The sequence below is a fragment of the Oncorhynchus tshawytscha genome, linkage group LG15, assembly GCF_018296145.1.
Source record: "Oncorhynchus tshawytscha isolate Ot180627B linkage group LG15, Otsh_v2.0, whole genome shotgun sequence".
In the NCBI taxonomy this organism is placed as follows: domain Eukaryota; kingdom Metazoa; phylum Chordata; class Actinopteri; order Salmoniformes; family Salmonidae; genus Oncorhynchus; species Oncorhynchus tshawytscha.
Genome location: NC_056443.1, coordinates 10,935,880 through 10,958,207, shown reverse-complemented (window position 1 = coordinate 10,958,207; position 22,328 = coordinate 10,935,880). Strand labels below are relative to the sequence as shown.

The 22,328-nt window shown below is 46.4% G+C and overlaps 2 protein-coding genes across 2 annotated transcripts; both read right to left on the bottom strand.

The window, feature by feature from the left end:
- Positions 1 to 317: 317 nt before the first annotated feature.
- LOC112215050 (putative transporter SVOPL) lies at positions 318 to 3,467 on the bottom strand. The gene is made up of 8 exons (XM_024374063.1): positions 3,392 to 3,467; positions 3,201 to 3,277; positions 3,054 to 3,068; positions 2,583 to 2,683; positions 2,383 to 2,468; positions 802 to 884; positions 591 to 681; positions 318 to 451 (listed from the first exon to the last, which is right to left on the bottom strand). Exons 1-8 carry the CDS (start codon positions 3,465 to 3,467, stop codon positions 318 to 320), a joined length of 663 nt encoding a protein of 220 aa, XP_024229831.1.
- Positions 3,468 to 4,970: 1,503 nt separating this feature from the next.
- Positions 4,971 to 16,576, bottom strand: LOC112214389 (UPF0606 protein KIAA1549-like). The gene is made up of 20 exons (XM_024373076.2): positions 15,935 to 16,576; positions 15,590 to 15,675; positions 15,213 to 15,381; positions 14,158 to 14,288; positions 13,823 to 14,009; positions 13,470 to 13,529; positions 13,165 to 13,325; positions 12,860 to 13,037; positions 12,449 to 12,633; positions 11,979 to 12,184; positions 11,769 to 11,899; positions 11,169 to 11,183; positions 10,825 to 11,021; positions 10,470 to 10,714; positions 10,214 to 10,361; positions 9,745 to 10,047; positions 9,499 to 9,551; positions 9,283 to 9,410; positions 9,012 to 9,166; positions 4,971 to 8,157 (listed from the first exon to the last, which is right to left on the bottom strand). Exons 1-20 carry the CDS (start codon positions 16,149 to 16,151, stop codon positions 7,930 to 7,932), a joined length of 3,183 nt encoding a protein of 1,060 aa, XP_024228844.1. The 5' UTR covers positions 16,152 to 16,576; the 3' UTR covers positions 4,971 to 7,929.
- Positions 16,577 to 22,328: the final 5,752 nt, after the last annotated feature.

Here is a 22,328-nt window from a genome sequence, read left to right as displayed (position 1 = left end):
GAACTTTGTCTTATATATAGACGACGGCTAAAATCTCCCTACAGGGTAATGTCACCATCTAGTGGTTGGGATGTGAGACTGAATTCCCCCGCCTGACCAGTTATTTTCCGCTCAAGCGTACACACTTTCTGAAATATAAATATCTAGATCATTTACAACACAAAGACAGCTGTCAAAGTATAAAACGTGTAAATGTACAATTGCATGAATGTGTTAAGAATCACATGTACACAGTCAGGAATTTTGCTGTGAAGAGAAAAAAGTGAATCGAATGAAATAAAGTAATAAACCAAGACTTGTATATCACATATAGAGTATTATCTTAATTTCACACAGGAACACAGACAGTGTCGTACCAGTAGTGCTCGTCCCTTTGTCTCGATAGGCAGTAGAAAGGCTCCAACAGCACAAAGCACACAGGCCACAGTAAATGGCAGCATATCTAAAATCACTGAATGTGACAACACACACACACACACACACACACAAATGACACACACATTTAAGAATAAACAGCTGTAACACACATTCACATATTAATACACACATACACAAGCATCAGCCAACATGAACAACACACAGCCACAGACCTGTGCTATGAAGTGGGGCGATCATGCCTCCGATGCGGCTGAAAGAAGTGCAGAAACCCATTCCAAGAGAACGCACTGCAGTCGGGTACAGCTGAGAGACAGAAGGAGTCACCAGACACACACAGTATACACCTGAGAGAGGCCTATACAATACATTGTTATACACTAACAGTATATATGTGGATGGAATGTAAAAGTTGTGTCCACATACCCCTGCAGTATAAATATAAACCACATTGAAAATCATTGAGACCAGAGACCTGATCCAGAACAGCAGAATGGTAAAAACCAAACCTTGAAAGAGAGAGAGCAAGAGAGTGACATAGAGAGAATCTCATGAGCAAAAGTATTGATACCGTATTTGAAATTGGTGACGAAATAAAACAATCAAACCCCACAGTGTGTTTACAGTTTATACATAGTAGAGCAGAGGTTAACCAGCATGAAGAACAGGGCTGCCATGAGCTTCAGGAGAACCATGCTCAACGTCCTCCCAAACACAGGCATATATTCAGAGGGATGACTGGAGACAGAGAGAGAAAGAGAGCGAGCACAAAAACAAATCAGACTTGTACACGAACAGTACCATTATTCAGATAGTAAAACAAAAGAGTGTGAATCTGACCTCATGTGAATCTGACCCCCACTGTACACACACACACACACACACACACACACACACACACACACACACATGCATGTGTAACAGGGTTTCCACTTGACACTGCAGAAATATGTATTTCTACTGGTTGGTTGAATTTACATACCAATTATGCCATTGGTTACGCATGCAGAGATTGCGAATGAGAATTCCTTCCAGTCTGATATTGACTTGCAAGCGGTAGGTCATGTTCTGACATACTATATTCTATTTTCATATTTACGAGTTCACTATGTACATGTCCTGATGTGTGTGTGTGAGATATATATATCTATAAGGCCAGCATCCCGGAGTCGCTTCACTGTTGACGTTGAGACTGGTGTTTTGCGGGTACTATTTAATGAAGCTGCCAGTTGAGGACTTGTGAGGCATCTTTTTCTCAAACTAGACACTCTAATCTCTACTCTGGTTAGAGCCAGTTTGCACAGTTCTGTGAAGGGAGTAGTATACAGCGTTGTACGAGATCTTCAGTTTCTTGGCAATTTCTCGCATGGAATAGCCTTCATTTCTCAGAACAAGAATAGACTTACGAGTTTCAGAAGAAAGTTATTTATTTCTGGCCATTTTGAGCCTCTAATCGAATTGCTGATGCTCTAGATACTCAACTAGTCTAAAGAAGGCTAGTTTTATTGCTTCTTCATTCAGGACAGTTTTCAGCTGTGCTAATGTAATTGCAAAAAGGTTTTTTCTAATGATGAGCCTTTTAAAATGATAAACTTGGATTAGCTAACACAACGTGTCATTGGAACACAGGAGTGATGGTTGCTGATAATGGGCCTCTGTACGTCTATGTAAATATTCCATTAACAATCAGACGTTTCCGGCTACAATAGTCATTTACAAGATTAACAATGTCTACACTGTATTTCTGATCAAATTTATGTTATTTTAATTGACCAAAAAATGTGCGTTTCTTTCAAAAACAAGGAAATGTCTTAGTGATCCCAAACTTTTGAACAGTAGTGTATATATATACTTATTTGACATTTTATGTTTTCTCGTGGGCCAGCCCCCCTTGACCTAGATAGATTGATAGATCATCAGACACATCTACACACTCATTCTGACACCGACTGTTACAACCGATAAAAACAGTTCCAGAAGGTTTCATGTATATTTCATCCCAGAAACCTGTAAAGGGACAGACCTTCCAGCATCCACATCTATCAGCCACATATCCACTCAACAACCCACACACCATGAACCCCGCAAACACCCATCTGAGTCAGAGACAGACAGACACAGACAGATAGAAAGGTGTATCATATACATGTGTAATAGGTCTACCAGATATTTCAAACCTAGCTGCATGCTGATTTGTGTATTTCCTCACCGTGGAGACCAGAGCCACCTCCCAGTCGTCCAGATGCCACTCACAGTGGATCTCAGAAGACACCACGGCCAGCAACATGAACTCCATTGCCTCCGCTATCTACAATATATACATGCATGCTTATATGCTTCTGCACATCCTTTAGCAAGAGCTTTTTCACTATCATACGGGCAGACAGATAGACAGCTAGAAAGATAGACACACACACAGACACTCACACTGGCACTGACCATAGCCCACCCAACTACCTCATTCCCATATTGTTATTTGTATTTGTATTTTATTTTTTAGCTATTTTGCACCCCAGTATCTCTACTTGCACATCATCATCTATACACCTGTCACTCCAGTGTTAAAGCTAAACTGTAATTATTTTGCCACTATGGCCAATTTATTGCCTTTACCTCCCTAATCTTACTACATTTGCACACACTCTACATAGATTTTTCTATTGTGTTATTGACTGTACATTTGTCAATCCCATGTGTAACTCTGTTGTTGTTTTTGCCGCACTGCTTTGCTTTATCTTGGCCAGGACGCAGTTGTAAATGAGAACTTGAACTGTTCTACCTGGTTAAATAAAGGTGAAATAAAAACTTCAAATACATTTTAAAATGATGATGAACAACAGAACATGGAAGCGATCAAAGCCGATGGTCTCCACCTCTTCCTCCACACTGTACGTCTGTGGCTCTGAAACAAGAGGTCAAAGTCCAAATCCCACATACACACTTCCCCCTCACATTATCACTTCCCAGCACATGACCAAACACTCTACCTACTGGGTGGTTTATGAGCGGCGCTCACCTTTGACCTCTTGGTGAGGGTTGTTGACCTCCATCTCCACTTCATCTAGCTGGATGGCGCTAACCAGCTGAGTCATCATGGAGGACCTCCTCAGTCTCCCTACACTGCCCATAGGCACTGCAGTCTACACCATCACCATACTATTAATATAATATCTGATGCCCATACTGTAACGTTACCTCAACAATCAACAAACTGGCCACTGTTTCAGTTGCAGGGTGGGGCTAGAAAAATGGAACCACTTAAATTCATGGACAGAGATATGGATGCAAGGACTGACGGCCCATGAGATCAAATTTATAGTTTTAATCATGTTTTGAGGCTATACAGTTGTTTCACAATTACATTGTTTACAAACAATGGAGTTAAACAAGTTAACTTTGAATTCTGAGGGGGTCAGTTGAACTAAGCTCATGAAGCATGTCCAAGTTATGCTCTTTAACAATCAATGGGCTTTAAAATTCAAAAATAGAAGTAGAAATCACAAATTGGCCGTTTAATATTATACAAAATATGTCCTTCCAAAAACCTACCGCAACATAACATCGTCACCTGCCCATGCTGTATCACCGCCAACAACATTAAGTCTACCTGTCAACTAGCTCTCAAGAACCCAAGGGGGCCCAAGTGGGTTTACAGCTCCCCTCTCCTGGATTCTCATAACATAAGGACCACAGCTGACTCCACGTTAAATACAATCCCGACACTGTGTTATAACGTTTAGAAACGTTAAAATAAATCCACAACTACAACTATTCGGCAAAGTTTTAAATGCTAAACAAAATCTACAGAACGTTATCATACATTGAGCAACGCATTGATTTATTATGCGAAGTTAACCGCACATCAATAATAATGCACAAAGTAAACTATGCAGCAAATGACACCCCTGCGGTGAATCACTGTTACCTGCTTTTTGTGATGAAATCGCAACTTTTTTGAAGAAGGCTATCTTTGTCATGAAGAATAACTTTTCATATATTGGCCATCTTGAGAATCAATTTCAATGCAGAAACTCGGCCAGTTCTGCACACCTTGAGACAGGTGAATCAGGAAGTTGTTGACAACACCGCTGAAAAAGGTTAGACAACAGTTTTTTTAGGTCCCTGTAACCTACATATGCTAATCTATATTGAAATACTGTAAAAGTAAATAAACAACCCTACTCAAACTAATATCGGTTACCCAGAAGTAAAATGATCAAGACAGTTTGTCACTCCCTTTTCTGTCCACGATATATTATATTCAAACAGGACTACCCAATGAGAATTACTACTTGCCTTGGACATAAATATATTTTAGCCTACCGGGTATTGTTGAGATGTGAGAGCAGAACTACAGGGGAGAGGTTGGGTTGTTGCAGATTATGGGTTGACAATAGTTGAGGCATTATTCAGTCAGGTTTATCCTGTTGTTTCTCTCCGTCTCTGTGTGTTTGTTGGAAGATGACGGGACTGAAGGGTTTAGGTATCAATTATCAGAATGGGGAAGGAGTTGCAAAACTAAACAGGGGGACCAGCAACTAAAATACAATGATTCAACTTTTGGAGAGAAAAAAACTAAGACAGCAAAGGCTGACTTTAAACACATAATTTCTTTAATGTTTGATTTACACATCATTCAGACTCTATACACCACAGGGATGCAGCTCAGAGAGAGGAGAGGGATAGAGAGATAGAAGGGAAAGGAGGGGAGAGAGCGAGGGGTATGAAGAGTGGGAGGGCGAGAGAGAGCTAGAAAACAGGTATTGGTGGTGTTCCTGCCCAACAACATTGCAGACACATGCCAGACCTCACAACAGCTGGATAGGTGTTTAACATGTCAGTTAACCACAACATGTGATATAGAAATTTGATGCCCCACTGAGCAGTCGTTGATGCAATGCAACGTCTGTGAATCTAGTCGGGCAGGAACCCCACCCTTGTCTGACATTTAACACACCTGAGCATCTACTACACTGTCGAAGATACGCCCCAGGGTGTGGCCTATAGATGGGCCCGCCCCAGTCTCAAGAGTAGACAAAACACATACCCTCTGGGGACAGAGAGAGAGTATAGGGGTATGATCTCAGGGCATTAGGGCCAATAACAAGCCTGCTCCGACACTCTGGTGTCTCAGAGAATCACAGATCTATAAAACACAGAACTATGAAACATTCAGGAGGTGTCCAGAGTTTGAAGTGAAGCCTATCTTTTTAGACAGGAATATCAAATTCTGAGTGTGTGTGTTTTCCATGTTGGCAGTGTGTGTCTGTGCTCCCCATGTCGGTATAGGCTGTGTGTGAGATGCTGTTAGACTGAGGAGACATCAACACACTCCAACCCCCTGTACAGAGGGAGTGAAGGGTCTGTTACTGTAAGTTACTTAGTAGCACCAGGTGAATCGGTTTGTCGTCTGCACACACACATCTCTGTGACTCCACTCTGTGTATAGTCCCACAGCCTTATTGACAGGTGCCAGGTCCAATCAGGAAGGTTTATAAGTCCCAGCAGATGAAGAGTTATGAATCAGGATTGGTCCACAGGGAAGGTGTGTTAGTCCTTCCGTTGAAAGGTTGTCCATATAATTGAGCAATCACAGATGAAATAGTTTGACATATTTTACACTTACATTTATTTTATATACTGCATTTATTGTTATATCAATTTTCATTTAGGTTTTAAAAAATGATTAGAAAAGGCAAAACAAGAGTATAACAGAATGACACTTACATAGTGCATCTTTTCTACTGCTTGATTATCATGATGTATTATGTGCTTGGATGGATCAGGTTCGGATGGCACTGTATAACACTCCTCACTCTTTACTTGTGTGTTACAACTCTTCAGTTTAACTTCTGTTTTATACATTTTTTTGTACTGATTTTAGCAGAATGCCTGAGAGAAGACAACAGCAACAGTCACATCACTAATAGCTAGCTAGCCAAGCCTCAAACATAGTCAACATGCTGTAGATAGCTAGAACACAGAGCTGGATGAGCAAGCCTTCTCTTGCCTGCACAAACCCACACATTACTGACCATTGACCAAACCCGATACAATAAGACCTCAGAGAAAACAACCTGAAGCAAAGATGGAAGCCAGCCATGCAGCCATACCACCAGCAGATGGAGACAAAGAGCACTTAACCACCACCAAACCCACCAACTGCTACAGTATAGTATGTCCATTTGTCCAAAATGGCTTTGTTTCCTAAATTCACCTCTTTGAGAGGTTCACCTTTACATCCATTTGGATAATAGTTGACTAAGGAAAGGAGATAAGGAGAGGAAGCTATTTGGGGGAAATTGGACATCTAGGTGTTTTTCAGTCGCTATAAACCATCCTATCAAAATTCCCCAAATCACCTTTGCATTACCTTATGTCGATGTGGTGTAAAATCATTCCCATTTCAATCTTAAATTTCACAGGTAGCCTATTTTCTGTGGTTGTCCAGCATGAGTGGTTTTCCAGCTCTTCCCACCAAGAGAAACACTATCACAATTCGACACAGTCATTCGTCACCACAGAAATGCCTTTATTCTGTGAGAGTTCTGCCGCAGAAAGTCACATTGGTGGTGGATGGGATAGGTTAGCCCCATGTCAAGTCTTTTGACACCTACTGAAAAGCACTATATATACACACGTTATATGTCTGCAACGCATAATCCATTTTTTTTCTCTCCATTTTTGTACCAGCAACACATGAACACACGAGCAGCAACTATGATAAGCGACGTCTCCACTGCGATAAACAATGTTATGATCAGCTCCACGGCAAAAGTGAGCGCCAACACAGGGAGAATACAGCCATAGAACATCCAAACAGTATTGGTCTTTGGTCAAAATAAAGGATTTAAAAGTATACTTTCAGAGCAATAAAAAATAAATACAATTTCAATACTCCATTGGTCACTCTTATTAATTCATATTGTGCTCACTTGGGATTTTTACATCTCTTCACATATAATATTTTCATTTTTATATACTTTTTTCATCTATATATTCAAATCCCCCATGCGCAAAGTACACTATACTCCAAGTCTTCAACTCTCTCTACAGTGCAAGACCTCACCAATATGGCTGATGAATGGAGAAGACCTCACCAACATGGCTGATGATGAATGTATGTTGAAGGCAATGCGTGGTTAACTTAATGACAGGAGACATTACGCTGAGGTTTAGCACCACATACAGGAGGTCAGGAAGGGCAGAGACGGCCCCTCTCACGGAAGCACTTCTATGGAACTCTGAAGAAAACAAACTCGATCCTCCCGTCCAGTGGAAACACTGTGCTGTAGAATGAGGAACCTTTACAGAAAGAACCCTTTAAAGAACAGTGATGTTATTGTTGTAAGGAAATCGTATCTGTTGCAGACTGGCTGAGTCTTGTTCAGACCAGCTTATGAATAGCAGTGTAAATCTCTTTAAACCAGTTTAGGGCAAGTGGTTCTGACTGTTTCAAACTAGTTTGGGGTAGTGGTTCCGATCGGTCCATACTTGTTTAGGTAGTAGTTCAAACTGGTTCAGACCAGTTATGGGGTAGGGGCTCACACTGGTCTAGGAGTAGGTGCCGGCCACAGCAACCTGTTTCTGGGCGAGTCGTCGTAGCTCCTCCCTGATGGCCTTGATGAGGGAGGCGGAGCTTTGGGCTGAGGGGGAGGACTCGTCTAGGGGGAACTCTGGAGTGGGAGGGGCCAGGAGCATCGGGGGGACAGAATGGTCTCCCAGAGAGGAGCTGGGCATCTGAAACACAGCGGGGGAGGAGAACTCAGGGAACGACAGCACCTAGAGAGAGAGAGAGAGAGAGAGAGAGAGAGAGAGAGAGAGAGTAAGAGAGAGAGAGATAGGATGAGAGAGAAGGCAAGAGTCAGAGATCAAATTACTCCTCTGTAAACTAGATTACTCCTCTAGAAAACAAATGTTTCTCTCAATCTCTGACATGTGGCATGCCCAAACAGTCTCACATGCTGACCAGACAGCACACGTGCGTGCGTCTGCGTGCGACCATCGTGCGCATGTTGATTTTGTCCACCCACACCAGACGAGATCAGGACACACAGGTTGAAATATCAAAACGAACTCTGAACCAACTATATTAATTTGGGGACAGATCGAAAAGCATTAAACATTTATGGCAATTTAGCTAGCTAGCTTGCTGTTGCTAGCTAATTTGTCCTGGGATATAAACATTGGGTTGTTATTTTACCTGAAATGCACAAGGTCCCCTACTCCAACAATTAATCTACAGATAAAAGGGGAAACCGAGTTTCCAGTAATCTCTCCTCCTTCAGGCTTCTTCTTCTTTGGACTTTATATGGCGGTTGGCAACCAACTTTAAGGTGCATTACCACTACCAACTGGCCTGGAGTGTAGACCTTAGTTCATCTTTCAATCATACATGGGTGTATGCTCCTAAAAACAAATGAGGAGATGGGAGAGGCGGGAATTGCAGTGTGTTAAGCGTCACAAATAGAACTAAGTTCTATTTTAGCTTCTGGCTACGCTGACACTGGTTGACGCACGCCAGCAGTGTGGGTGCAATGATTGAATAACATGTATGTGTACTTTTAATTTGCGACGCGAGCGGTGTGGTCAGCATGTCATGCTGACCCTGTCGGTCATCATGTGGTCTGACTCACACTCTCTCTGCTGGCTCCAGATCTGGAGAGGTCCTGGTCTAAAGGCTGCTGGTTCCAGCTGGAACCTGTTGGCCCAGAGACACTGCGGCCCACCCCAGGGTACGCACTGATCCGGCTCGACAACCCCACCTGAGTCAGGTGATGCAGTTGAGCACCTGAGAACACAAACAACACACCATGTGTAAGTAATCATTAAATACACACAGTATACACTTACCATACACACATCAATCCCAATTAACACACACACACGCACATACGGCACCTTTACCTGTGCTCCCCCCAACAGGCCGAGGTCTGGAGGAGGAGGGAGGCTCTTCATAATGCCCCCTGTTGGCATAGACAGACTCTTGCAGCTGCTCCTCTGCAGTAACATAGGCCCCCGAACCCAGGCCCTGCCTGAAACACACACATACACCAGACCTTGGAAATGCTGACATTCACTGAATGTACTTCAGCTTGGGTAGTATAGTAACGTCTGTCTCACCTCTGCAACAGGCCTTGTACTGACGAGGGAGACATCCCCAACTCTGCATACCTCTAGACAGGAAGAGGGGAGAGAACATAGAGAGAGAGAGAGAGAGAAGGTGAGATATCGAGAGGAGAAACATGTGGATGCAAAATAGTAATAAGGGGAGAGAGGGAAGGTGAGAGGTTGAGAGAGACAGTATGATTCATATTTCATAGAAGAGACCCTGGGAGTACACGCAAACACACACACCCACACTCTTACCGCAGAGAAGGGGCTGTGTGTGGGGGCTGCGGGGTAGGAGCCCCACTGGCGTGATGGGCGTGTCTGTGGGGAGGGAGAGGGGCTCGGCAGGGCGGGGCTGACCTGCGTGACCCCGACACTGACGCTGCCCTGGGAGGAGGGTGACACCAGAGCGAAGGCATCGTCCAATAGGGAGTGCATCTGTTGCCGCGCCTCCTCGATGGACGGCTGGGGGGGCACGTAGGGCGGCGGGGGAGGGGCGTGGTCAAACACCTCATCGTTAGGGGAGGGGCTGCCATGGTCTGGAGGTAGATCCGGGTCCGACTGGAGGAGAGAGAAGAGGAGGAATAAGTGTGAGTGAGCGTGTATATGGTGTGTGTGTTGCCTACATGGTGAGGCACACATACTATGCGCACCTACACACACACAAACACACACACTATTCACACCAGCACAACCACACAGTATGCGCATAGTATGTGTGTCTCACCATGTAGGCCACATTGTTGAGTCCAGGGTATTTCCTGTAGGTGGCGCTGTGGTCTGTGAGCAGGCGGTCTCTGTCCGTCAGTCTGTCTGTGTCTGGCAGACTGCCGTTCCCCTGCTGCCTCCGCCGGCCCCGAGGAGAGCGCCTCCCCCTGGCAGGGCAGGGAAACACATTGGCAAAGATTAGTCTCATTCATACAGTCTCACACACTCATCTAATTCAGTCACAGAATTCAGCCTGAGTATGTATTGACCATCACCTCTTCCTGGATTCCCCTGGGGTGGGGGGCGAGGGGGGGTCGCTGTGCAGGATGCTGTCCATGTGGTCATGGGCTGAGCTGTAGAGGCGCTGGGGACACCCTCCCTGCCCCGCCTCCTCCTGCGCCTGCCCGAAGGCATCCAGGATGTCATCCATAGAGGGGAACTCACACTGGCCCCGCCTCTTAGCCCGCTGACGCAGCTTGTTCCTGTGGTGCTCGATCTCTGACTTATGTCTCAGAGCCACCTAGATACACACACACACACACCAGGATTTTGAGTTTTAAGCTGTGTGTGAGTGTTTGTCTTCGCGTCTGAGTGTATTCGCCTGTGTGAGCAAGATGTGTGTATTCTCACCTCTGCGCTGACCCTCTCTGTGAGGGTGGGGCTGTGTGAGCATTGTGGTGGGCTGGGCCGGGGCTGCATGGCAATCAACTGGACCTTGTTGGCCTGGCGACCCCTGCCGTCAGAAGAGCCTCGGGACAGACGGTCCACGTGGTCGAAGATGGAGGAAGAGGAGAGCAGCTCATCTGGACCACTGCCTGTGGGAGGGACTGGGGAGAGGGAGAGGGGAGAGTGGAGAGAGGAGAGAGGGAGAAAGAGCTAGTAAGGTAAACTGTAGTAATACTGTAGCAGTAAACTGGGTTATTTCTGGCAAGCTGCAGCTTTACTGAACCACTCAACACGAAGGGAGGACTTACTCATCTTATTCCTCCCTATGATCCAGGCCAGAACAAAAAGAAAGGAGGGCGAGAGAGAGGTAGACAGAGGGAGGCAGACAGAGAGGAAGACAGAGAGGGGAGGGGGCGAGAAGCATTATCACTTGGTGGTCAGAGATTCATGTTCACATTGCAAGCTTTTTCTCCCCTCCTCTTCTGCACCCTCCTGCTCCTCCACTCTCTCTCCATCCAGCATTCTTTCCAGCACTCCTCTTTCCCTGTTCCCTCTCACTACCTCTTTCTCTCCTGTGGTTTCTCTCGCTCGCTCTTTCTCCCTCGGTTTTTCTCTTTGATGCAACTCCTTTAATCAGTTTCTCTCCTGCTGAGTCAGTGCATAGCTCTTTAGGACACAGGCACAACACACATGAGGATATACACACTCTCACAATCTCTCCCTCTACCACTTATTCTCCTCTGTGTTTCAGCATGGCCGTTGTAGATAGAACAGTATACATGTAGAGATGACCGGATTCCTCATTCTAATCTACATGACAAAGAATCAAGTTTGTTCCATCATGGTACATTTCTATCAGAATGTTATGAATAAGGCTTTAGGTAAAGAGAAAGGGGCGTGTCTCTTGCCATTCTTGGGCGTTTTGTTTCGGTGCTGTTTCCCCTCGTGGGGCGTGGCAACATGTCTGGTGGTCTCCTCTGCAGACTCTCTGCCACTCGATTGGTCGCTACCTAACGAGTCACCATCTGACGGGGACAGTCTGGCCAATCAGAGAAAAAGGTTAATGTGGGTTTGTGGATTAGTGTGGCTGTATCCCTGCTTGTGGATGTGTTACCAACCTCCCCCTACGGCGGTTAGCGCGGGCAGCCTTGGTGGAGGAGCCCTTGGATTTGGGAGTGTTGACATCCCCACCCTCAGAGGGGGTGGCCTCTTTGATGGGCATAGGGAGTGCACCAGGCTCCTGGATCACCATGATGTCATCCTTACTGTGCTGCCCCAGGTGGAGCTTGGCAAAGTCAAACCCTTTCACACTGGGAGCCTGCAGCTGGAGAGAGGGGGGGGGGTGGAGAGAAAGAGAGGGGAAGATATAGAAGGAATGAGAGAGAGGGGAGAAAGAGAGAGAAAGAGGGGAGAATGAGAGTAAGAGATGGGGAGGGAAGAGGTAAGGGTGGAACAAGCACATCAAGACATGTAAGTATGCATGACTACAGCCTTATGCCATTCTCATTTTGATGCAATTCCAGTCAGATCACAAATCCACAGTCACCCATGGAGGTCGACCCTCTAACACTTCACCCCTGCCCCTGACCTTTTGTCTCTGCTGGATGGTGTTGATGGCGTCAGGCTGGAACTCCAGCTTCTCCGAGCCGCACAGTTTCCAGTAGAGGATGATGATGATGAAGATAGCCAGCAGGACAGGCACTACCACCCCCACAATCAGCCAGACACTGCTGCTCGGAGTCTCAGACGGGGGCACTGTCAGCGTCTCCACAGCTACAGAAGACAAATACATTATGTACATATACAATCAGCTTACACTTTTATCTAAGCAATATGCTACTGTACATTAGGAAATGAGTGCAGCCAACCTACATGGGCTTACGTTGCGAATCACTGAATAACATAAGTACCACTTATTGAAATACACACATACACAAGTGTGCATGTGGCCACGCGTTGGTGCGCGAACACACTTGCGCGGCCGCATGCATAGACTCACGCTGGGCAAGGGGTCTCTGGACGCGGTGCCCCAGTACGATGGCAGCCCGTTGCAGCTCCAGGCGGTTGAGGGTGGCAGCGGTGGCATCAGCAGGAACTCTCTCCCCCCCTGGTCCCTCCACAAAATACACCACTTCCAGAGAACGCCCTGAACCTGCCAGTCTCGACACACGCACCACCTGGAGATAACAGCATGGAGTAAGTGTGTGTGTGTGTGTGTGTGTGTGAGTACAGCATGTGCATGGGGTAAGGATGCTACAAACAGCACCCATAGTGGGTGCGAGACTGTATAAGTGTGCCGTTTACCTGTAAGCTGTTGTTACCCACGGCCGTGGATCTCTTCCAGTGGCGCCGTTGACTCCCGTCCCCCAGCCCCTCCCCCTCCTCCAGCAGCAGGGCCAGACGGCGCTCCAGACGAGCCTTGAAGCTCCGCTCAGTCACCGTCTGCTCCTGGACACCCAGTAACACTGCAACACACACCAGCAACACTAATGCACTTCTCAAAAACGGCCGTCATGACTGCAACACATAAACACACGCGTGCTGCTCTAGCACGGTCGCTCTCTCAATAATGAGCTTAAGGCTGAAAGTCCCGAAGCTGAAATTCATACCTGTGCGGACCCAGGAGGAGCGTAGATGGTGAGAAACGTTCAGTTCGGGGTAGTGGAAGGCTGGGGAGACAAACACAGGATAGGGAAGATCAGGTTAGTCACTGTTGTCTGTGGGGTGAGTAACTCATTTAGAATGCGTGTGTGTGGGAGTACAATATATGCATATGGTCAGGATGCTACAAACGGCACCCAGGTGTGAGAGTCTATAAGTGTGTGTGTGTGTGTGTGTGTGTGTGCACATGTGTCTGTGTGTGCTGTTATCTGTGTGTGTGTGGGATAGTAACTGGTGTATAGATGGGGGGTGTGTGTGGCGTGTCAGTGAGGGGTAGATGAGATGTGTGTGTGTGACTTACGTTCAGCGATCTGCAGCGCGGGGAAGCCCAGGTAGAAGCTGAACTCCACCGTGCTTAGGTGTCTCAGGTGACCGCTGACCTCTGACCCTAACAGGTAGCCCCGTCCATCACGCAATGCAAACGTGATGTCCACAGGAACCTTCTGGTCACCCTGTGGCTTGGCCTGACCCATGGTGATGTTCAGAAGCTGGAGGTAAACACACACACACACACACACAAACACACACGTTACAGATTGACTCACTTTTTGATTGATCTGAATCCCTTTCCTCAGCTCCGCTGAACCTGCCCAAGTGAATGGCTAATGCACACACTTTCACGGCTGCGACTCTCACCTGTACAGTAACATTGCCAAATTCATATGCACGTCGGCGTGTCTCTGTGTAGGCCATCAGCAATCCTCTCTCTACTCGCTCACTGAAGTTACACACACGCACATCCACGTGACTGGGCACGAACTGCAGCACTGAAAAACACACACATTCTAGATTATCACACTGACAGTGCACACACACACATTGTCTAATGCAGCACTAAAATGCGTGCGCACACACACACACACACACACACACACACACACACACACACACACACACACTAGTGATGGGAAGTTCGGCTCAGAACTTTTCGACTCGTTCAAGTCAAAAGAACAAATCTTTCGACTCATTTAGTTAATTTCAGTCATTAATGCCCAGAGCACGCAGGACCCCCTACATGCCAACAATGAACTGAAAACTCAAGTCATGATTCTACAAGCCTCTATTTCGCAGTTCACCATAGGGGGCTAATTGGAGCTTCCATTTGTGACAGACTTGTAAAAGTTTGATTTAAACAATGTACATTTGTAGATTGCTAGGCATACAAATACGATTATTTCTTGATATATTAGAAACGAGATCTAGCTGTGGCCGCAACCGGACTAGATTGTGAACGACGATTGGCGGAATGCATTGGTTGACTGTCATGAGGGCGATAAGCACAATATCGTTCGAACTGCAGCTTCCCAAACGATTAAAATGTGTTGAGCAGAGGCTGTGTATGTTTTGGTTCTACAAAGCTCTGTCATCGCAACATATAATAATAAATTAATTCATGAGATCAATTATCAGTTCCAAACGTGTATTTTTCTTCTCTATGCTGCCTGCAACATATGATCTATATTTCCATGTGCGCATAAATGACAGTTATTGGTCTTACCACGTCTCTGGAACCTCTGAGCAGGAGGTACGTGTATTAATCCTGCTATAGGACTCATTGCGACCAGCAAGTCAAACGAACGACTAAAACGAAAGAGTCACTCAGAAAAACCAATCTAGACAGTCAGTAAAAAGAGTCGTTCAAAAAGAAAAAAACATTACAACTGCACAGAGAGAGAGAGAGAGGTTCCTACCAGAGTGTATCTGGTACTTGTGATCAGGTATGCTGTAGAGGGGTGAGACAGTGGGTAACGAGGAGGAGCCTGGTGTTGACTGGCGCAGAGCGTTGATGACAGACATGGCGGTGAAGATCAGAGGTCCCGCCACAGCACGGAACGCAAAGCTAGACGGAGTTCTCAGGACCTGGCGGAGGGAGAGAGAGGGGGGGTTGGGAGGGAAAAGAGAGCAGAGGGAGAGAAAGAGAGGAGGAGAGGGGAATAGGGATGGCAGGCATGATTGGCTTTCAAGACATTTGTGAAGGGCAAATTTGCACATTCCTGCAATGCATCTCATGGCTACAAACATGCTCTTTCCCCAAAGCTTCCCCTGTGAGTATTGATAGTAGACCTACCTGTAGCTCCACTGAGCAGTTGAACTCCCTCTTCAAGATGTCCCTGACCTGGCCAAAGCCCACAGTGGAGGCAGACTTAGGCAGGACTAGGAAGAGACAGGGTTAACCTCAAACAACCTGCATTCAACCATTGCCAACGCATTCCCTGAAAACACACTCCTAAGCTATAGGCTAACCAAGGGATGTGCTCCCTTTAAACAGGTGACCATGAGATCCCAGCACAACACATTGACGGGCCAGAACAGTAGAGCACAGTGCATCCCCATCTACAATATTGGAATACTATTGCCTCTCATATGTGCCTCCATCTCTAGTCTACTACGAGTTCTACTGGTGTTGTCTTACCCACTCTGACCAGGTACATGTCAGGCTTGGTGACGTTACACAGGTACTGGCGTCCTGGAGGGGCCTGGACTGGGGGAGTCCAGGTGACGCTCGCCAGGGTGCCAGTGGTTGTCGTGGTAACAGTGGTTGCCTTGGTAGTGGTCGTCGGTCGGTTGCCGGGGACATAGGTCACGGGTGGTGGTGGTTTTATGGGGTCCCTCCCTGGAGGTCGCAGCATGGGGGGGCGAGCCAGGCTGGTGGTGTTCGAGGGGGGCAGTGGAGGGTGTCTGCCAGGAGTAGCTGGGGGGACTCTGGGCCGCGGAACAGGAGGCTGAGGGGGTACTCTGGAGGTGGGTCTAACTCCAGGGGTGAGGGTACCCTGACCATCCCAGGGAGTGGGTGAGAGGGTCAGGGGAGGGGTGGGACCCGCTGAGGGGACAAGGGTGTGCTTGTGATCCCGGGCTGGAGGGGGCCCTGTGCTAGGGGAGGGGGACAGGGCATGAGTGTGTGTGTGGGTGTGTGTTTTTGTGGTAGCGGTGGGTGCGATGCCGAGTTTGGGAGTGGTCTTTGGGGGTGGGATGACAATTTCTCCATCTCTGTCTCTTTCCCAATCTTTATCCCTACCCCTTTCCCTCTCTCTCTCCTGTTCTCGCTCCTTTTCCCTCTCTCTCTCCTGTTCTTGCTCCCTTTCCCTCTCTCTCTCCTGTTCTTGCTCCTTTTCCCTCTCTCTCTCCTGTTCTTGCTCCTTTTCCCTCTCTTTCTCTCGTTCTTGCTCCCTTTCCCTCTCTCTCTCCCGTTTTCGCTCCCTTTCCCTCTCTCGCTCTTGCTCCCTTTCCCTTTCCCTCTCTCTCTCACGCTCTCGCTCCCTTTCCCTCTCTCTCTCCCGTTCCCTCTCCCTGTTCCTCTCCTCATCTCTCTCTCTGGCCAGCAGATTGGTGTAGTACTCCATACTGTTCATATCCGGCAGCAGCAGCTCCGTGGGCTCCAGAGGAAACATGTCCCCCAGGTCGTAGTCTTCTTCATCCCAGGGAGGGTATCCCTCAGGTTCAGCAGGGTGGGTGAAGGGGAGGCCCTTCTGGAGGGGGGAGGTGAGGGACGTAGAGGGTCGGAGGAGGCTGGAAGACAGGGGGAGTGTTGGGCGAGAGGGGAAGGAGGTGTCGTAGGAGGCCCCGTCGTCAGGGTCATAGGTGTGGCTGGGTAAGGTTGTGGCCAGGGCCAGTTCCTCCCCCTCTGGGTCCATGAAGGAGAGCGTCTCCAGGTAGTCTCCGGAGCCCCAGGCCTCCTCTAGGGAGGGGGCGTGCTCCCAGGGCGGAGGAGGGGTGATGGTGGGCTGGCTGTGGGGGGAAAGAGGAGGGGGCTGACTGGGGGACAGCAGGTCCGGGGGTCTCAGGAGGAGGTGTATGCCCTGAGCTTCATCATCCACTGAGGCAGCGTCAGTGTTACCAGGGTGACCAGTGTCTTTGGGTGGGCTGGCACCTGGCCATCTGGAAGAGGGTGACGATGATGACCGTGATGACGACCGTGCTGCTGTCGTTCCCTTGGAGTCTACACCGCCTGTGGAGAGATAAACTACAGTCACAACACATGTCCATAATGGCCCATAGTGCAGGAGCCTCTCCTGTTTCTGTAGTGTGAGACAGCTTGAAGTACAAGTACGCCCCCTGGAAAGGACACTAGTCTTTCGCAGGGCCGTGTACATGTGTGCGTGGTTCAAATTAATGTATGAACACAGCAGGCTGAGCAGAATCCCTGCTGGTGGCTGAGAGACCTAGTTAAAGCTGAGCTCCATCTAGAGAATACAACGAGCAGAGGATAGAGCCCAGCACTGATCTCACACACACACACACACACACACACACAGAGAGAGCCGACCCTAGACTTTTAGGGGCCCCTAAGCGAGATTTGGTTGTGTGACCATCTCATGGGCAAAACATGCGTCTGCCCCTTTTGACATGAGTAGAGACAGTTCTACAGTTTTTTTTACACATTTTGTCATGGGGTAGGGAGAAACTGTGCAGTTTTAAACTAAGTTTCCTGCAATTTATACACATTTTAATAAAAAGTGAATACATTTTTATTCTGTTTTAAAGCCAATTTCCAGCAATTCCACACATTCTGCCATCACTTATGATATATTAATACAATTTCTGGGTGAGTGACTAACAAAATCAATGGGGGGCCCCCTGGAGGTCAGGGCCCCTGGGCACATGCCCTGCATTTCGGTCGGTAATTTGTCCATGACTACTACAATGTTTAGACAGCTGGCTAACTAACTTACCTAGCAATTTATAAAATGTTAGCTGACATGGGCTAACTGAGTGACTGACATAAGAGGAAAACTGCTGATGCACTACCAAATTTCAAAATGGCACCTTGTGTATTATTATTCTAACTCTCAACAGTAAATTGAGACCCCGACTGTTGCTTATTTGTAGGGTCGGCCCTGCACACACAATCCTCACTCAACATGACAATGAAGAGTCGTACACGCACACAAAGGCATAGAGAAACACCCAGTTCATTTATCATAATTTTAAGTACAATATACTGTAACACAAAGCGCTATAATGCAGATGTATGATAACAATAACCAGGTCACTCTAAGATTGTTAATTTATTCTGTTTTAGTTAAGGTAACAATCTCTTTGCTCCTCATCCATCCCCTCTCACTCACACACACACACACACTCGGCAGTACAGTAAGTTACATTACAGCAAGCACCCTGCCTCCTCCTTCTCCTAGCCTTGACTAGGCGCTGCCGTGCTTTGCGGCAGTGTCACGTGCTGTGTGGCGGCGAGCTCATTGGTATGCTGCAGACACAGCACACAGCTCAGAGGCATCCCAGCCAACAGCAGGATCAAATCACGCGCACATGCACGCACACACACACACACACATTGATTCAGACAGGGAGATAGTGATGGAGAGAGCAAGGGAGAAGAAAAAATACAAAGAAATAGAATTAGAGAGGGGAAGAGTAAATGCAGAGGGAAGAGAAAGAAAGAGCGAGACTGCAGGAATGAAGATAGATGAGAGTAAAGACTTGCGTTTCTAAGAATAGCATGCAGCACCCTTCGGTCGATCCACATGGCTTTGATGACAATGATCCAATCAGCAGTGCTAAACATCCTTCATCACCAGGAAGTAGTCCGTCTGCCCTTGTCACGCAGCCACCCACAGATTTCTTTATTTTAAGTCAGGATATATTTGACTTTGAGTGGGTGCTTGTATGCACCGTATGTGTGTGTGATTGTATCAGTGTGTGTGTGATGCCTCAAGGCCAGTGAGTGGGACTGACTGAGGGGTGACTGTGTGTGTAGTCATCCACTGTCCAGCTGTCCCTGACGACATAACCGAGTTACTGAGAGATGGAGGAGGATGAATGGACAGACAGAGCTAAAAGGATGGAAATACACAAGGCGAGGAGATGGGGGTGAATATGGAAGTTGGTGCATTCAGCACCAAGGACAGCTCCAAAAGTCAAGGACAAGTCAAATACTGGTCACATCTCTCACTGTACCTTGATTAAACCAGGTGTGGAACAGTAATTCTTATCATTCAGAGTCAAAGCCACCAGCCATCAATGCCTATGAGGGTAAGAAAATTAAATGCCGGTTACCTGCAACAGGTGAGCTTGACATCGTCATGGACACCAGCAAGGAAGCTACCAGCAGATGCGCGCAATAAGTGCGGAGGCCCTGAGAGGCTCCGTGGCACATCCTCGAACCCGTGCTCATCAGGATCAGACTTTCCATGGCACGGGAGTAGTCACATCACACACGTGCGATGCCATCTCTCCTCTATAGCATCATCATTGCATGCTTTCTGGCGACCAGGAGGCCCTATATGCAAATATCTAAAAATACAAATCTATTTAGATTAAGGCTTTGTAATAAAAATATCTTCACCGTATAGAAACATTTAATGGGTTAAGCCTATTTTTAACTAGGCTATTAAAGCAGTAGACGGGCTGTCTTACCAGTGTCCTGTCACATTTGATAGCTGGCTGGCTGGCTGACCCCATTATTGGGGAGCTTATACTAGGCCACGTCTGCCAAAAAAACTCACAAATCTGACAGCCATGGTACGGTTAATTTTTTTGTATTTTTTATTAAGCCAATTTAAAATAGCCCATGAAACGATAGGCGACAACGGATTTAGTTGCTGTATCCTAATTAACCTATAATACCGTCGGTCATGACACAATTCCCAGCTTATTATCCCATCTTTATCATTATGACACCTCGTTTAGTGGACATTTTTACATTTCCACACAAAATGCCTACACTTTCGCAGAAATAGACAAATTGATACATTTTAGTGATAAAAAGGGCGGCAAGCGCGAGCTGTTAATAGCTCAAATTCTGAAGCCTTTTTAAGACTGAATGCTGACAATCGGCCGACAATATTAAACTAACCTACGTGTAACTGAAAGAAAAGGAAAAAGCCTAATCGAAATCCCTCAAACACACAAACAGTTAGCCTATAGCAGTCGCCGCATTTCTTTCTTTCCATAGCCTATTTTTTTCACAGAGATGTGTTGGAGCCTACCTGCCATCCAGGAGACGCGGTACAGGCGCGTCACGCATCTCCCAGGCCCATGCGGCCGCGCGCTCACCGGCAAGGAGAGAGAACGAACAAATTTACTATGTTGCAAAATGCAGAACCTAAAAACCATTTTTTCCGTTAGAAAAATAACTCCCAATGTCGCCAGTAATTATTGAATCTGTTCGCGGCCGACGACTTGAACGTAAGCCGCGCCGTGTTCATACATTGTGATCGTCTCCCGGTGAAACGTCACACACTCGAGCGCCCATCACTGGAGAACCTGAGATTCTAGACACGTCTGAGTGTCATACTGTCCGCATCAAATAGGAATTTGTCTTTGCGCCTGTAATTCACAGTCCATAATACCCAAACATGACATTCGATTCTACACACAAATCATGAGCACGCCATAATTGGGTTTATTCTTGGGAGACGCGCATCGCTTGGATGATTTTGCAGCAGTCTTCGCTGCAACACCCCTGGCGTTCCTCAAATGCGTGTGCCAACATACCTGGTCATTGGCTGGGAGAATGCCACTCAAAATACCGGTTAACTTGTCCTTATTGATGCAAGGCATAGGCCCTTGTGAATCATGGATTTATATCAGGGGTTCTTCAACTTTTTCAGCCTGGGACACAAATGAGAAATTCTGTGTTTTCCTGGGACCCACAAGCTTAGGAAAATATGCAACTATACGTAAATATCGGAAAATTTAATTGCGATTATGGCAAAAAAATGCAATATAGACAAAAGCAAATAATGAAAAACATATAAATATATTTTAATGTTTCTTTTTCCCCATTAAAAACACTCTTACATACCTGTCTAGGTTGGAACTGTTGCTGTTAAAATACAATAAATGATTTCATTCTGAACTGGAATAAACGGATTGATCACATCACACAGATGTATAACAGAACATACACACAGGCTTTTTGATCGTGCAACCCTAAGTATTTTAAAAAGTATGTCCTGCTGTACATCTTACTGTATAAATTATTGTTGATAGAAAGTCTAGGTTGGAACTCTAGCTCTTAAAATACTTTTTTTTTTTAAATTCTGAACTGGAATAAACTGATTTATCACCTAACTCAGATTTAGACCAGAAAACACACACAGTGGTAATGAGAGGTGTGTGGCTGGCTGAAGTTTTCAACAAGCATGTCTATTCTGGGCTCAGTTTTTGACAGTGCAACACTGAGGTCATGCTCAGCATTGACACTGTTTCTGTACTTGAGAACCCTGACTTGCATAGGTATGTGGTGCCAAACTGGATCAGAACATCTACTGCTTACTCAGTCAGGCAGGAGACCGCTTCGTGCTGCAGATGAGCAACCCAGATTGTTCGTCTCAAAAAGCATCTTGCCTCAATCAGTTTATTCCAGTTCAGAATAAAAATGATTACTTGTAACAGCAACAGTTTACAACCTAGACTTGTTTTCAACAATACAGTAGATTGTACAGTAGGCCTGATATTTTTTCATCTTCATCTGTACTGTTTTTTAGGGTTGTACTTTCAGTAGCTAGTTAGTTTGCTTTGGCTAACGTTAGCTATTAGCTGTGTAACGTTACAAGGGACGGGATTTTTTGAAAGAGAAACTCATATCTACTGCTATGAGAGATTGTACTCCCTTATTTCTGCTTTTCATCACCAGTTATAAAATGACAAAGCCTTTCTAGTTGACTTTTCCACTTTCGAAGCACGGTTTCCTGAAGCATTCTGCCCTATTCTGAAAGAACTCCCTTGAGTTTACTGTCATGTTGTGCCTAGATGTTTGGTCAGGACGTGTCGTTTTAATAATTTGTTCGTTTCGAGAGCCTCATTACTAAGTACTTCCCCACACAAAACACATTGTGGGTGCTCCT